Source organism: Sander lucioperca, chromosome 2 (assembly GCF_008315115.2).
Source record: "Sander lucioperca isolate FBNREF2018 chromosome 2, SLUC_FBN_1.2, whole genome shotgun sequence".
NCBI lineage: Eukaryota > Metazoa > Chordata > Actinopteri > Perciformes > Percidae > Sander > Sander lucioperca.
The window spans coordinates 36,769,896-36,785,652 of record NC_050174.1 but is presented as its reverse complement, the minus strand read 5'-3'; the positions used below and the strand labels follow the sequence as shown (position 1 = coordinate 36,785,652).

The 15,757-nt window shown below is 41.2% G+C and overlaps 1 protein-coding gene across 12 annotated transcripts in view; it reads left to right on the top strand.

The window, feature by feature from the left end:
• trpm3 (transient receptor potential cation channel, subfamily M, member 3) overlaps positions 1-13,545 on the top strand; it is a 176,396-nt gene extending 162,851 nt beyond the window's left edge. For 6 of the 12 annotated variants that reach the window (XM_031305960.2, XM_031305958.2, XM_031305964.2 and 3 more), the window contains exons 21-26: positions 1,009-1,183; positions 1,711-1,839; positions 3,466-3,616; positions 6,052-6,245; positions 7,509-7,641; positions 9,274-13,545. In XM_031305960.2, coding sequence (XP_031161820.1) covers positions 1,009-1,183; positions 1,711-1,839; positions 3,466-3,616; positions 6,052-6,245; positions 7,509-7,641; positions 9,274-10,888 — 2,397 coding nt within the window. In that variant the 3' untranslated portion in view covers positions 10,889-13,545. The remainder of the gene's footprint in view (positions 1-1,008; positions 1,184-1,710; positions 1,840-3,465; positions 3,617-6,051; positions 6,246-7,508; positions 7,642-9,273) is intronic. The other 6 variants (XM_035996810.1, XM_031305965.2, XM_031305963.2 and 3 more) reach the window with 2 other exon arrangements.
• Positions 13,546-15,757: the final 2,212 nt, after the last annotated feature.

Below are 15,757 nucleotides of genomic sequence, written 5' to 3'. Positions count from 1 at the left end.
CACATGATCAGAGCCCCTGATACATACATGAAGACAAATCTAGAGAAGGGATCAAAGGCTCAAATTTGGATCTGTGTGATGTTCGGCTGTCTTTGACATGGGCTGTGTACTATACCACTGGACACCATCGCTCTTTGATATGAAAATCAGCAATTAGTTAGAGAGAGAGAGAGAGAGAGAGAGAAATTTGGATTCAATGACTTCAGACGTCAGATCATTTAAATATATGATGTTGCAGCACCATGAGCAGATTTGAAAAACCAGCACTGCGATGTAAATAACAGCCAAAAGCTGAAGTACCACCATTTACTTGGAGGCCATCTTATTTTTTACAAAGTCTTTATGAACAAACCGAAACGTTATAATTTGTACCGTATCATTTTGACAAAGTGATAATGATTACAGTGACATCTGTAGCTCCAATGTGTTTCTTTATTTATACACAAGAGAGATCATTGAGGGGCGAACCTCATTCACAATGACATCGAGTCAGTTACAAAGACAAAAAACAAAACAACATCACAGAGAAGAAGCATCGTGAAAATAATAAAAAGCTACTAAAACTTTCTGATTTGGAAAATAAATTTGTTAGATGAATTAGGATAATTAGGATGTAAAGGAAAATACAGTTATGTAAAGAAATTACAGAGACTTGTGGAATATAAATTAGAAGTGTAACTTCCTTAATCAATCTGGGATAAACCTAAATTAAGTGCATTTAAAAAAAAGTTTGACCAACCAAGACTCTGAGAGGGATAGTAATAAAAAAAATCCCATGCAGACCATCATTCAGCAAACTTTTCAAACTGCTCCTCCAGCTGTAACAGACAGCCCTGCTCTCTTGTTTTGCCTCGTCACTTTATCCAATCCTTCTTTTTTATCATTGCTTCATTCTATACATAACATACATAATTTTTGCCAACTGCACCCCATTTCTTTCTCTTCTTAAACCACTCACTCTGTCCCTTCTCTCTTTGACGATCCTCTTCTATCCCCCCTCCCTGTCAGATGATCGACATGATGTATTTTGTGATCATCATGTTGGTGGTGCTGATGAGTTTTGGGGTGGCGCGTCAGGCCATCCTCAACCCTAATGAAGACCCGTCTTGGATGCTAGCTAGGAACATCTTCTTCATGCCTTACTGGATGATCTACGGAGAGGTGTTTGCCGACCAGATTGACCGTAAGTTCAGGGCCAGTGTCCCCGGCCTCTTGAAAAAACTTGATTTGGAGTAATTCGGGGGGGGGGGGGGAGTTGCTGACTCTGAAGAGAGATGAAAGCAATGTGACCGAATATGTGTAATTAAATGTTCAGTCATTGCTCCACAGGTTAACAAATTACTGGAAGATTTCCTTTTATAACGCATACAGTAACTGGTAAAACACTGTACTACAAAGACAACTTGCATCACATTGATAATAGGGAAAATTCTTGACAAATTTTGCTTTTACATCACCATATCTGCAGAGTCTTTTTGTCAACTGACTTAGCTTCGTACATGAGGAAAATTCATTTTAACTTTCAGTTTGTCCTGATCTTTTTTTTTTTGCCCCTCCGTTATTCTATATCATTGTAGACAAAGTGACATTTGACTCAATAAAGTGTTCTGTTGTCTTTTTGTATGGTTGTATATATGATGGTGTGTTCAGAATGTGAGGAGTGGCCCAAAGAGAAGAGATCTGAAATAATGTTTTTATTCTTTGTTTCAGATATGCATAGTAGGAAGTTAAAGCACAGGCTGAATGAAAAACTCTGGCTGGGCGCAAATTACTTACGAACTTACGGAACCTGGCGTAGTAGTGGTCCATCCCACTTTCCCCAGTGCAGTGAAAACCCCAGTAAATCAACAGATATAGACCTCAATTTAATCACATCCACCTATCCCACCTCTCCTTCATCATCCTCACATTACCACCATGTCATGCCCACTCTGACCACTAGAGGCCACTTGAGACAAAAGTGTGCATGCGGCTCCACACGCTCTGAGGTTAAAGTTGCCCTCATGTGTTTGGTATCTCGGGTCAGCTATTGTATCTAAACGGAATTTTTCTTTCAATACCAGAAGCTTGTTTAAGCTTATTAAAACTGTATGACAGCCTGATTGAATGAGGCTGCCTATCCTCTCCAAATGTTTTTGATTGACCAACTAGTAGCTTGACCTGAGGCTATATTTTGTAAGCAACTTTACCCTGACTAACTTTGGCACTGGCTGGCAAATGGCACTGTTACGTGGCAGTAGCACTTTTCAAACGTGTTCTGATATTTTTATGCTCTTTGTTTGTTCTGTCACATCAAGAGGAAGTATCAACGTTTAAAAGTTTGATATTCCTTTGATGTTCCACTCATTTTGTTCCCCGACTTTGAATTAGTTTCATTTGAAGAAGTGACCCTGCCATGTTAACACCGTCTGTCACATAAACCATATCACCCTCCCTTTTTTTATGCCGGCTCAGCTTCTCACTGGAGCAATTGCAACATTGCCAAAAATACGAATACCAATATAGCGGAACATATAATATAAGTAAGCATTTAAATTGACACGTGAATCCACAAATACCACACCATACAGGAATAAAACACATACATACACACAAGAATATATTTATCAGCCACCTTTCATCATCTGTAATCTGTTTTTTCACGTGGTTCAGTTGTCAGAGTTTTTAAATCCAAATTTTCTTTGAAGGTGGAAATTTGAAAAATAGAAAAATTACTTCAGTTCTCTGTCTTTGGGCTGCATTGTGTGAAACAATTGAACATCAAGCAATGATGGGCATGACTAGAATGAATCTCAAAGGCAAACAAACCCAGAACAAATGCTGAATGTTCCCCAGATAAGCCACAGCAACTGAACCATCACAGATGGAAAAAACATACTATGTATCCTAAATACATTTCAATTGATTCAGAGCACTCAACCATCGCTGAACGAAGCTATGGCACACATATGTGACAATATATTTTTTCAACATCGACTGCATGTTAAAATATATTGGGAACACAAATTGTGATGAGACATGATGAATGTATTTTTCTTTGTGTATTTTGTTTTCAGATGCACATTTCTGAACATGAGCCGCTGCCATTATAGTGTCCACTCTTTCCAGTCCCTTCTTTAAGAAGCATAAAGACAAATTATGCTTCTTGTTTGTTTGCGAAATATGCAGTCATGCATTTTGTTTGGTACTTTCAGGTCTGCTTGTCTCTTTGTTATTGTTGTACATTTTAACTCAGTGTAAATCTGTGCTTGGTTGTTTTGTTTTCTTTATTCTAATTTGCTCAAACCTTTATTATATACTTTGTCTTCTGTTTATGTCATGTGTCTGCATGTCTCTCTAATTTGTTGTGCATCTACATATTTCTACTAAAATATTCATGATGGATTCAAGTCTCTATCTACAGTATAGGCATAGTTTACCTTGTATTAACTTGTATGTGTGTGTTTGCTTTGTGGCGGTGTGCAGCCCCCTGTGGTCAGAACGTCACTACGGACGATGGGGGGGTGGTGGCCCTGCCCCCATGTAAGACTGGCGCCTGGATCGTCCCGGCCATCATGGCCTGCTATCTGCTGGTGGCCAACATACTGCTGGTCAACCTACTCATAGCTGTGTTCAAGTACGTAAACTCTCCAATCGTTTTCGCTTTTCCTCCTCTAACAGAACATAGTTTTTTTTTTAGATTTGTTTATTAAGTTCATTTTGAACATGTTAAAAAGAAAAAGATAAATAAGAACATGTACTGTTGAGTCCAGACAAGAAAACCAACACAAACAAAATCCTCAGCAAATATATTGCAAAATTCTAGTTACTGATTCAAATAAGGATTTTCATGTTCAAAAAGGAGTAGGAAAAATTTAAGAAACGTTTTTGGTCCTACGCCCGTTTTCTATTTTTTTTAAACTTTAGTAACAAAAAAAATCTTCACTTATATATATGCATATATACATACGTACATACACGCATAAACATAAAAACTATAAACACCATACTGCTGCAATATTGGACAGTCAATATTCACCAATTATTCTTATTATGTCTTTAGTTTATTTTAAACATGTTAAAAACAAAAAAATATAAGTCAGAACATGTAGTATATTTGAGTACAGGCAAGAAAACCAACACAAACAAAATCCTTAGAAAACATATTTAAAAATTCCAGTAACTGATTAAAATAAGGATTTCCATGTTCAAAAAGGAGAAGGAAGAATTTAAAAATAAAAATTAAACTTTTCTGCCCCCTTTTTCTATTTTTTATACTTATATATATATGCACATATATAAACATGCACGCATACACGTACAAACTATAAACACCACACTGTTACAATATTGGCCAGTCAATATTCACCAAGTATGTAACCATGTACAAACCTCTTTATTTGTTTATCTTTATTGACCCTTTTTTTCTATTCTTAATGATCTTTTTGTATAGCCGTGCTCCGTGTGCCTTGACCACCTTAAGTTGTTTGTCATGTATTATCTGATGTGACATTATGTCTGACATCCGAAGTTCAAAGCATTTTTCATGATATAAACCTGAGTCCTCTCAACAGTTCTATGGGGAATCACCAAACTTGGCTCTGCAGTGCAACAGCATGCTGAGTGAAGGAATCAGTTCATCACTCAACCAACCAACCATCTAATCAATCAAACAATTAATCAAACAATCAATCAATCAATCTGTATACTATCTGATGTGGTTGTGAACTTTGTTAGGTAATATAAGATAAGATAAGAAGCCTTTATTGTCATTATATTACAACTACAACAACATTGTGAATGCCCTTTCCAGCGGTGCTTGAAAGAAGCTATATTGCACACATCCGTATAGAACCTAAAACCAACAACATTCATCATAAAACAAGGGCAGGTAGGTTGTGATAACAGGGTTTCTCCCAGTGTATTGCATGCCTGGTGGCCCACCAGGCCTAAGTTGCCCCCCACCAGGCCTAAGCCACTGGGAATTATGTTTTTTATGTATTCTTAATAAGTTTTTTAAACTACACTTACAGTGGGGCGGCTGAGTTATAAACGTAGACGTAGTCATAGTTTCAAGTAAGTAAGTAAAGTTTATTTTTATAGCACTTTTCACAGACAAAGTCACAAAGTGCTTTTTACAGATATTATTACAGAAACTATTGGGCTCTACATGAATGCTTCCATCAGTCTGTGACTGGCCCCAGCTACTATGGATGATGGGTGAATGGAATTATCTATAACTCAGAGGGCGTTAAACATCATTGCATAACTTTATGTACTCACATGATAGAAAAATGTGCCACTGACTGCAAGTTACTGACACATGTCAGAAAATCACATAAACTGTCATTTGAAAAGAATACAAAAGTCGTGTGTTCTTGCCACCGAGCTAAACAACTTTTCTGGGGGAAAGCCTGGATAATAATAATAAATGTATTGCACTGTTGTTAATAATATAGTATTGCACAGATCAGTAAAATGAATGTGTGTAGATCTAGAGTCCGCCTTGGGAAAGACACTGTCCATTAGTCTGGTGCAGTGGTGTAGTCTACGTGATACGCAGGTATACGCAGTATACCCACTAAGAAAGCTCCAGGATTTCAATACCCACTTAAATATGCCCAATGACACGCAACAACATATGTTCCATTATATTTTTGATATATTTTGAATTGTCATCTGTGTTTTTCTTCTTGACATAGGCTAAATAAAGGTATTTCCACCATAAATTGGTGAATAAACATTATCTGAATGCAGGAAATGAAGTCTTTGACGCTCAAAATAACCCTGGGGGAGGACAGCCAGACCCCCCACTATGATATGCCCCCCTCCCCCAAAGGCAGATTCTGGCCTATATATATATATATATATATATATATATATATATATATATATATAAACACACACACACACACAGTACAGTATACCCACTACAATACATTAGACTACACCACTGGTCTGGTGGTTTGTGCCGCTGATTACTTGATTCATTTTATTTCAGCTTTCAGTGGATGTAATATTTCTTTCTTCGGTCGGTGTGGCATTTCTGTCCGTCATTGTCTGTCATCATAGTAATACATTCTTCGAGGTGAAGTCCATCTCTAACCAGGTTTGGAAGTTCCAGCGCTACCAGCTCATCATGACCTTTCACGAGCGCCCAGTCCTTCCTCCGCCGCTCATCATCTTCAGTCACATCACCATGGTCCTCAAGCATCTGTGTTGCCGCTGGCGCAAGCACGACGACGACGAGCGGGACTACGGCCTGAGTGAGTGGCAGAAAAACCTGGACAGTGTGAACGCCAACATTCTCAGAGTTGTGATTTATTCACATCGCTGGGAATTATTTAAAATATTCTGTTGTAGTGCTGTAACAGTGCTGTATATATTTTGGATTTTAGGGCCACACAATACGAGGAAAATATGCGATAACGTTGTTAAATGTCGCAATAACTGTATAACTTCAGATAAATAGACAGATATTAAAGGGTATCTCAGTTCTGCCTTTCTGCTGCTTTCAGTGTTCTGCTAAAATACAAGAAATTGTCTGTTGAATTTAAAACAAATAAAAGGAAATCATTCCTAACATTCTTTTATTAAACAAATTGAACATTGAATTGAAAATAAAAGGCACAATTGAGAAAAGAATGAGGTTATATTTTAAAAAGCAGTTTTCTACTGATATTTTCTTTCAACTAACACGAAACATCTCCTAGTGTCTATCGAGATATGTCGCAGCCTTTCGTGATGTATGTATTGCGCCAGTTGATATCGCGATGACGGTATTAAAAAACGATATATTGTGCTGCCCTATTGGATTTCAACGTGTGCTATTTTCAGACCATGGGCCCTATCTTGCACCCGACGCAGCGCAAAGCCCGACGCAAGTGTCTTTGCTAGTTTAAGACCGACGCAGTTGTCAATTTCACGTCGTTTAAATAGCAAATGCACCTGCGCCCATCTTTGCGCCAATGGGCGTGCTGGTCTTACAGGGAGGTGTGTTCAGGTGAATTCTTGGCGTATTGCTATCTTGAGGCAGGTGGGAAGTGATCGCGCCATTGACCAACAAAAACCTGGTCTAAAGTCAATAGCATTTCATTGTTATTTTAACAGCAAATTAGTAAAATGCACCTAGGCTCCTGCACAGCGCACGCACACTATGCTTGTTACACACACACACACAGGGAAGCGCAGCAGCACACAAACATGCAGCCATCATAATAGCAATGCGCCAAGGTACAAACGTGCCTGGCTTTTAAAGGGAATGGGAGATGACACTCTGATTGGTTTATTGCCCACTTAGTTACGCCCAAAACACCTATGAATTAATGAAGACACTAAGTACAACCCTTTTGAACCATGCGCCCGGTGCACTGACCCTTTTTTCCGCCGTCAAACTAGCAAAAGTGGATTTGGACACGCACCTGCGCCATGCGCTTCACGCCGTGCGCTTAGATCGTTAAAATAGGACCCTATGAATCAAACAGTTAAATATGACACAGTGGCATTATCACTTCCTCTTTCATCCGCAGAACTTTTCATCACAGAGGAGGAGCTGAAGAAAGTCCACGACTTCGAGGAGCAATGCATAGAAGAGTACTTCAGAGAGAAAGATGACCGATTCCACTCCTCTAACGATGAGAGGATCAGAGTCACTTCTGAAAGGTTGGACATACAGCTGCACAGAAAAAACCCTCTGTGTGCATTCTACGTAACACTTTCAGCCCATGGAAAATTAGTATATACATAAGTCCCTTGCTCTGTCTACCAGGTAGATAGAGGATGCGACAGAACAGAAACCTAGCCTTCAGATGTTGCAGTGCACATTTACATTTTACACTTTTTTGTGATCAAATGTTTATTCTCTTTTTAGGCACAACACATACAGCGGATATGGATGAATACACTGACCAAAAACAGCAAGAAAAAACAAACAACAATAAATGGGGTGGGAGTGGCAGCTGAGGTCTATTGTTTATGATTATCAAGGGCAGCTATGATATCCATCCATGCCCTTATTAGCCGCTTTCCGACTGGAGGGATTTTTGCCGTTCTTAGAACATAAAATTCCTAGAACCCTTTTTTTCCTCGTGTTCCGACTGGACCAATTTGGGGATTTTTAAGTTCCTCTGGCCGCAGTTCCTGTAACTCTTTCAGCTCCTACTTCAGGGCAGGGTCTTTTGGCTGTTCCCTTTTCAGCATAGGAACCTAGGTCAATGAGGGTCGGGTTTTCGGTACAGACAGACCAACAATGGGACAATTTTAACAATTTTCGCCATCTTATTCATCACTAAATTCACTTCTGACAACGTTTTAGGCGAGAAATGAACTGTTTAGATTTCGAATATAGGCAGCCTTGCAAAAATTGATGCCGAATTGATAATTTGCTTCAAAGTTTTCGGAGTTGAGAAGCTCCATGAAGTGAGGCGACAGCCAGCAGGCGCCTGCCCCGGCCGCTAGCTCGTCGCTCGGCCAGTTATGCTCAGAGACCCCGCTGTGAGCTGGAGGTCTCTCAGACTGGTCTCGTAAATAAGAGGCTTTTATTTCGCTGTCTTTTCGGAGTTAAACTCCACAAGCGTGTCCTGCGGCTGGCCGGCCGTCACACAGTGCACACACACACACACACACACGTCCACAGCGCAGCACGCAGAGGCGAGGGAGAGAGAGATACTCATTTCTCTTTGGGAGACTTGTTTAAATTATGACAAATATGCTATATACATTATATTTAGTATTTAGTTCATACTTTTTTTGGTGTATTTGTTTTCTGATTTTAACGCTATAAAGACCGTTGCGTTCCGTTGCTGTGCTGGCATTACTCCCTTACCCCTCCTACCAGTCCCTATGGCCACTTGGCCAGTGCAGATGCAATTGGAAAAAAAGGTTTTGGAGGAGAGTAGTTGGTAGATCTGTTTAGAAGTGGACTTTTCCTAGAACTAAGTTCCTGTAACTACTTGGTCGGAAAGCGGCTATAGTCTCAGGACGTGCTCTAGTCATCTTAGCGGTTGTTCATTCCAAACTTGCTTTTCTATTAAAGGCCAGGATCCAGTAAGATTGCAAACCGAGACTCGGGGTGTATCACATTTGTAAAATTGTCCGTGCACATTTTGTCATATAGTGCACAGAAGTAAATATAGCCTACATGCTGCAATATGCACACAGCACAACAGAACTAAGATACAAAAAGAAAACTACATCTGAAATGTTTCAAGGGAAAACCTTTTTTTTCTCCACCATTCTCCCCTGCTATTCTCACCTCTCCAGTGCTTTTAATGTCTTTCCTTTCTTCTCTACCAGGGTGGAGAATATGGCCATGCGTCTGGAGGAAGTCAATGAAAGGGAACACTTCATGAAGGCGTCTCTGCAGACCGTTGACATTCGTCTGGCCCAAATGGAGGAGCTGATTGGACGAATAGCCGTAGCGCTGGAGCGCGTCACTGGTGTCGAGCGCGGTGAGGTCAACAAAGTTCGCTCCAGGACTTCCTCTGACTGCACAGACTCGGCGTACATGCTCCGCCAGGGGGAGTGCCCAGAGGCGGCATACATCCTCCGTCAGAGCAGCTTCAACAGCACAGAAGGGAATGCCTACCGCCTGCAGGAGGCACTGGAGGGAACAGCTGAGGGCTCCATGTCGCCTCCTTCTCCCACTGGCATGGCTGCACGGACGAGGAGCCACTCGTTTTATGTCGGCCGCGGCGGCGAACGCGCGAGCGGAGCGGAACGAGCCGAGAGCTTCTTTAAAGAGCGCTCGCTCAGTCTCCATCGCGCCAACAGCTCCCAATCAGTGTCCTCAGGTGCCGCCCCCAAGGAGTCTAAGCCCCTCCCCCTGGCGACGCTGTCGGTCTCCCAGCAGCACCGTCCATCATCGTGCATTGATATCTATGTCTCCACTTCTGAGGAAGTGGGGCCCGGGGAGGTCTTTCTGGATCATCTCCGAATGGTCCCACCGCTCCAGAGAGAGCGCTCGCTGCAGTCAGATATTATGGAGACGGTGCTGCCGGGAGGCCGGGACTTCGGCAGTGCCGCCACCAGCGGTATGGGCGACAGGCACTCGGAGGGCGGAGCAGGCAGCAGTGGAACAGCTGGAGCCATGTTTGACGACAGTGCGGCGGCAGATTTGTCATTGTGCTCAGCCCACCTCCTACCAGACACCACTTTACCTCCTTGGGACTTGGAACCATCCCCGCCTCCCTCAGCAGGGCTGCTCGAGCGCTCTAAGAGCAGCCGCTACCTCTCCACAGCGGGCACGGCGTTCCTGGATGAGCCCCCTCTGGTCAAGTCCCACAGCCTCATGTTTACACCGAGAGGCTGCTACAGTGGACTGGGAGCAGGAGTCCAGGTAAAAGCTGCCGAGTACACCAGCATCACTGACTGCATCGATACGCGCTGTGTCTCCGCTCCATACACTCCCGCAGAACGCTCGCACTCCCCCGGAGGATCCACCTCATTCCCTTTCGATAAGCCGTCAGACATTGCTTCCTCTCACCCGGAGAGAGAGGCGGAGCTTAGCCACACTGAGTCAGATCCAGAGGACCCTGAGGACCTGATTCCGACCCCTGATACCCCTCGTCTAGGGGGCTTCGGCGGGCCCAGTGGGACCCCTCTCTGCTCCCCCTACTCCAGGCTGGAGCGAGCAAACAGCTGCTCCTCAGACGACTCCCATCTTTCCCTCACGCTGGCCCCTCCGCACCGGAAGAGCCTGTCGGTGAGTGAGAGGATGGAGAGGGGACAGAGTCTGGGGGCAGACAGGGGGTCTGGGTCGGGGGACCGGGGTCTGGCAGGAACCAGAAACCCCTTCCTCAGGAGCAAGTCCGGAGCACGGCCTGAAACAGCCAAGACTGACAGCCTCTCCATGAGGAAGCTGGCCACTCCGTCAGCTTTCCGCAGCTTTGATAGACAAAACTACACGTGACAAGAACACTGGTCGGCGCACTCACACACTGATTGGACCAGGGAGGAACACTGAAAGGGCCACGTGAAAGCGGGGTGAAGTTGCCCATAGATGCTGATCAGGACCACAGTTTTTTCACTTACGTTTTAGGTTAGAAAAAGGTGGTAAAAGTTTATTCATAGTCAGTGCTGGAGGGCAACTTTACCCTGAAGCAGGTGTCAGAGGGAAAAGATGGGAGATGTAGGGCTCCTACTGTACACCAGTCAAAAACAAAGAGCTATGAATCTAGAGTAGTTTTTACCTCCTCTTGTAGCTACGTAACTCAATGGGGTGTTATGGCAATGGAAGCAGTATTTGTACTGTATGTCTTCCACCCACCACCATTACGTCAAGTAGACATCTGTCACAGTGTTACATCACATATCAATCACGTCAGTCAGAGAAAGTATACTGTTACAAATAGCTGCATTATATGGTAGAAACTGTCAAGTGTGAGAGACAAAGACAGAGAGGAGAAGGAAAGAAAAAAACAGCCACCTCATTTTAGTCCTTTTGTCTTAGCATTGAGTCATTACTGTCGCAAAACCTTCACTTTAAATGCATTATCCTCTCTTCATGTAATCCTAACTCCACTCTGTAAAACCCCAGCACTAGCAAAGGGAAAGAAGCTAACATTTTTTGGCTGTTTCATAAAGACATCAGTGAAGTGGTTTGAACCATCTGGAACTATTTCCTCTCTTGGTTGCACTGGAAAGGATTGCTGTAACATGGCAACAACTTACCTCTAGATACAAAACTACACATTTTCAAATAATCAATATTCATCTCTTTTTGTTATTTCTCAAAGGTATGTCAAATATGCCTTTCGTTGTCTTGCGTTTTGTAGCATAATTTATCGACCAAACAGTTTGTTTTGTCAGTCCAGCTAGAGAAAGAAAGCAGTGTTTGAACATACTCCAGTCAAAAGGTCATTACTCTATCACAAGTCTCCAGTCATGGCTGTCAAGTGTCAGCAGGAAAAACTGGCTTTAATTAGCCACGTGATACGAAAAGTGAGAAAGAATGTGACATGAAGACTGAGATTAGCAGGTGACAGCATCCAGTGTTTTGAGGCATGAATCTATAAGAGGAACATGAAGGAAAGGTGATTGGTTAATTGAAGTGCATGTTGACATGTCTGCACACACACACACACACACACACACACACACACACACACAGTCAGTGAAATCTTACATAATGCTAGAAAATAAACTCTAGTTCAGACCTGATCCCTGAGAGCTTTAACAAGTGCAATTGCAACAACAAAAAGGCAACAAGAGGGCGCTTTTAGCCTATTTCAGAAGCAATGCTTGCTGGGAGAACCTGGTGTGAACCTTCTTTGCCTGCACCTGACACCAAAAATCCTTACACTCAACGAATCATTGCTCTCTTGTAGCCCAGACCTCCTCTTTCAGGCATTATGTTGCAAAGGTTTTACATCCACTTACGCCTAATGGATCCGTCCTTCATGCGCTGTCATTCATTTGCTTTTTACCTTCATTTTAAGTGCATTCAAAGCCAGACACTACAAAAGGAGACTTTAATAGAAAGCAATTGCCCGATGACTAAGCCCATTATAAATCATACACAGGTCAAGAAGAGTTCCTAGAGAAAGAGCTAATTTATGAATTTATCTTTCAAAAAAAGTTTGAAATAAGCTGTCAAGTATATGCATTCTAGCTGAGATATACTGTAAAAAAAAAAAAAAAAAAAGAAAAAAGACCTGCATTTTAAGTGACGTGGAGGAAGAAAATATGGGGTTATTTTTTATTAAAAGATGAAAGCCAGATCAGTGTTTTAAAAAGTTCTCTCTTTTTTTTTTATTCTAATGGGAAAAGTCTGGGGGAAGGAAGATGCCCTTCTCTGATGACTTTGTAAAGATGAAATAGTTGAAATGAATAGAATTCTTACTGATTTTTTTTATGTTTGTTTTATATTTCCTCACTATTCCAACTCAGTTTAATTATGTTTGCGTTTATTTTAAGATTGATTCTATTTATTGACATTTCCTTGCTCATTATCGATGATTACAGTAAATGCCTGTTTGAATTACGAAATCAATATTGATATCTTCTCAGTGATATTTTTGTCGAATTTTAAGTATTTTCTAATTAAGCTTTTAAATTGAATAAAAAAAGATGACCATCGACATGCACTAAATGCTGATGTATGATATTATTTATTAACTATAGAACTGTCTGATATACTGTACATTTCAATCATATATAAAGTATTTAAAGTAGTTTTTATTGTATGTTTTATCAAGCAGCTTATGAGACATTTTCTAATGTAAAGTTGACACGGCAATACACAGTTGCCAGTAAAACCAAACTTAGGGTGCCTTTTGGGCATGGATGGAGTATGTGGGGACTGAAGTGATTCATCAATCTCTTTTTTCGTTTTTGTTTTCCCCATAATCATAAAGCCCAAATATATGTGATTATGTTTAACATGTGGCTTTTTGCATACACTCACAGACCTTTGTTGTTCTCTTTCAACACCTGATGTATAGAGTGTGTGTGTGTGTGTGTGTGTGTTATTGGTAGACTGTGTCATTGCTCGTATGGACATTTAAATCCACCAAAACACATAATAAAGATCTCATTGAGAATAATAGTTTCATAGCTGAAGCAAAACAAATCTATTTGCACATGAAACTGAGACATAGGGTGAGGATATAGCATGGATTTGTATAGTTAGACTTCTCTCTGTATCACATCCCAATTTGTTTGATGATCCAAACTGTTCATACGCCGACCAACCCTAACCCTGAACCTTAAAAGGGGTACTCCAGGGATTTACTCCTGCACCTGCTCAAAGTTAGGGGACGTTCTAGAGACAGACTGTTAGTTCCCAGTTTGGATAAAGCCTCAAAAACACTGCATCCTACAATTCCCATGGTTCAACTCACTTGGATCTTTCGATAGACCTTGTCCCTGACTGTTAAATCATCTCATCTTTCAAACCCCTCTGCGCACAGTAAATAACGCCAGTTGTCTGTGAAATATTTTGTCTCGAGCCTATAACTGAACATGACATCGTCTGGGTTATTTATCTTAGACTTCAGAAAGCTCCCTCCAGAGCTACGGAAGACATACAACTGTGTTCATAGGCTGTAAATGACTCTCCATGACCAGTAAACTGACCTTTATTTGTAAATTTGGTGGAGTACCCCTTTAACCCAGCAATTAACACCACCAACACAAACTGCTTTGTGGACACATGCTCAGTGTGGATCATGTGGGTTGGACAGATATAAGATGAGACATGGGATGTTGTAGCTCATCGGTACATACAAAGGACCAGGTTAGCAATTTCCTCAACAGATATGTAGTTTACTGTATGTTTAAAAGAGGAAAGGTTGACCCCAAGTCAATGCTCAGGGACAACGTTAACCCCAGTGATGCAAAGTAGTAAGAAAGAAAGATGGAAATAATAAAAAAAAAAGAAATAGAGAGATTTGGATTTGTCTGCAGCAGAAGGCTTCCAATATAATCACTGTGCTTTATGGGTCTAACCCAGAGTCTTTGTGGGATCAGAGGGACATCTATATTTTTTTGTATCTCTTGTCTTCAGAAATAGCAATATGATATGAAAACATGGGAGTTTAAGATGTTAACAATCAAAACTACAAGAATTGCATGTTGTTAGAGAGAGCTTTGGTCCCTTCACACGCTGAACCAAACCAAACTTTGCCAAACCAAATGGAAACGAGCTGAGTCATGCTCTACTGACCTGTTGTCTCCACAGCTGTGGCAGGCAGGGGTTAACCAAGCAAAGTTCGTACAGCTCCACTCAGTTATGCATGGCTAAGTATGACAACCGATGACTGTCGGACTGAAAGTTTAGGCCCCTCCTATTTGAACGACTGTGATGGGAAATCAAAATATTCTTTTTAAATGGACTTATCCTTACAGTAAGGAATATGTGATAACATATGTGTCCATGGCACTTCGAAACTCGTGTGTACATGATTCTTCGAATGGTTTTGTGGTTTGTTGACATGGCTGGTAGGTTTTGACAGGAGGTGTGCGTATGTGTGTATGTGTGTGTACTGTAACTTAACTGTGTGTGAAGCCGGACACATAGATGACATCACAACACAACACAACAGAATCTCAGTGTACAGTATTTTTAAAATATTTTCCTATACTGTAATCAACAGTTCTGCTTCCCTCCTATCATGACCTGTGACTCATAAGCTAAAGAGAGTTTCACGCACGTTTTTTCTGCAATAATTGCTGATGTGCTTCTACAAGTGAAAGGGACTTATCCCTCTACTGGTCACACTTTATTTAATGTCCTTCAAAATGCATGCAGTTCTTCCATTCAGATTGTACAGAGATGTAAAGAACTGTAAAGGTGACCGAGAGAAAGATAGAAAGAGATTATAATATGAAATCAAAGTAGTGAGTATTTGGATGCAAATACAAATCTGTATTCTTCAATGTGAATAGGATCATGTCTGGCATGCATTGTTAAATAAAAAAAAAAAAATAGATTGGTACTCTGTGTCTCGCCTGTTTTTACTTCCTCAGCATCTTTAACCAATCAGAAGAAGACTGATGCTTATAGTGTTAAAGTATAGTTTATAGCAGTTATTTGCATTTGTCAAGCCATACGATAATAGAATGCCTAAAAATCTGCACATCAATTGGGAAAAACATGATAGTTGCCAAGGAAATAAATCATCCTGTAGAGCCGACATCCTGTTTTGTATCTAACTGTTCTCCAGCTGTCTTCATCGTTCTGAAACCAGAACACAACAAATGTTGAGGATTTTCACTCCTGCCAAATAAAGAAAGGCAAACTTTGTCTGATGTTACTATTTTTAAAGGAACACGCCGA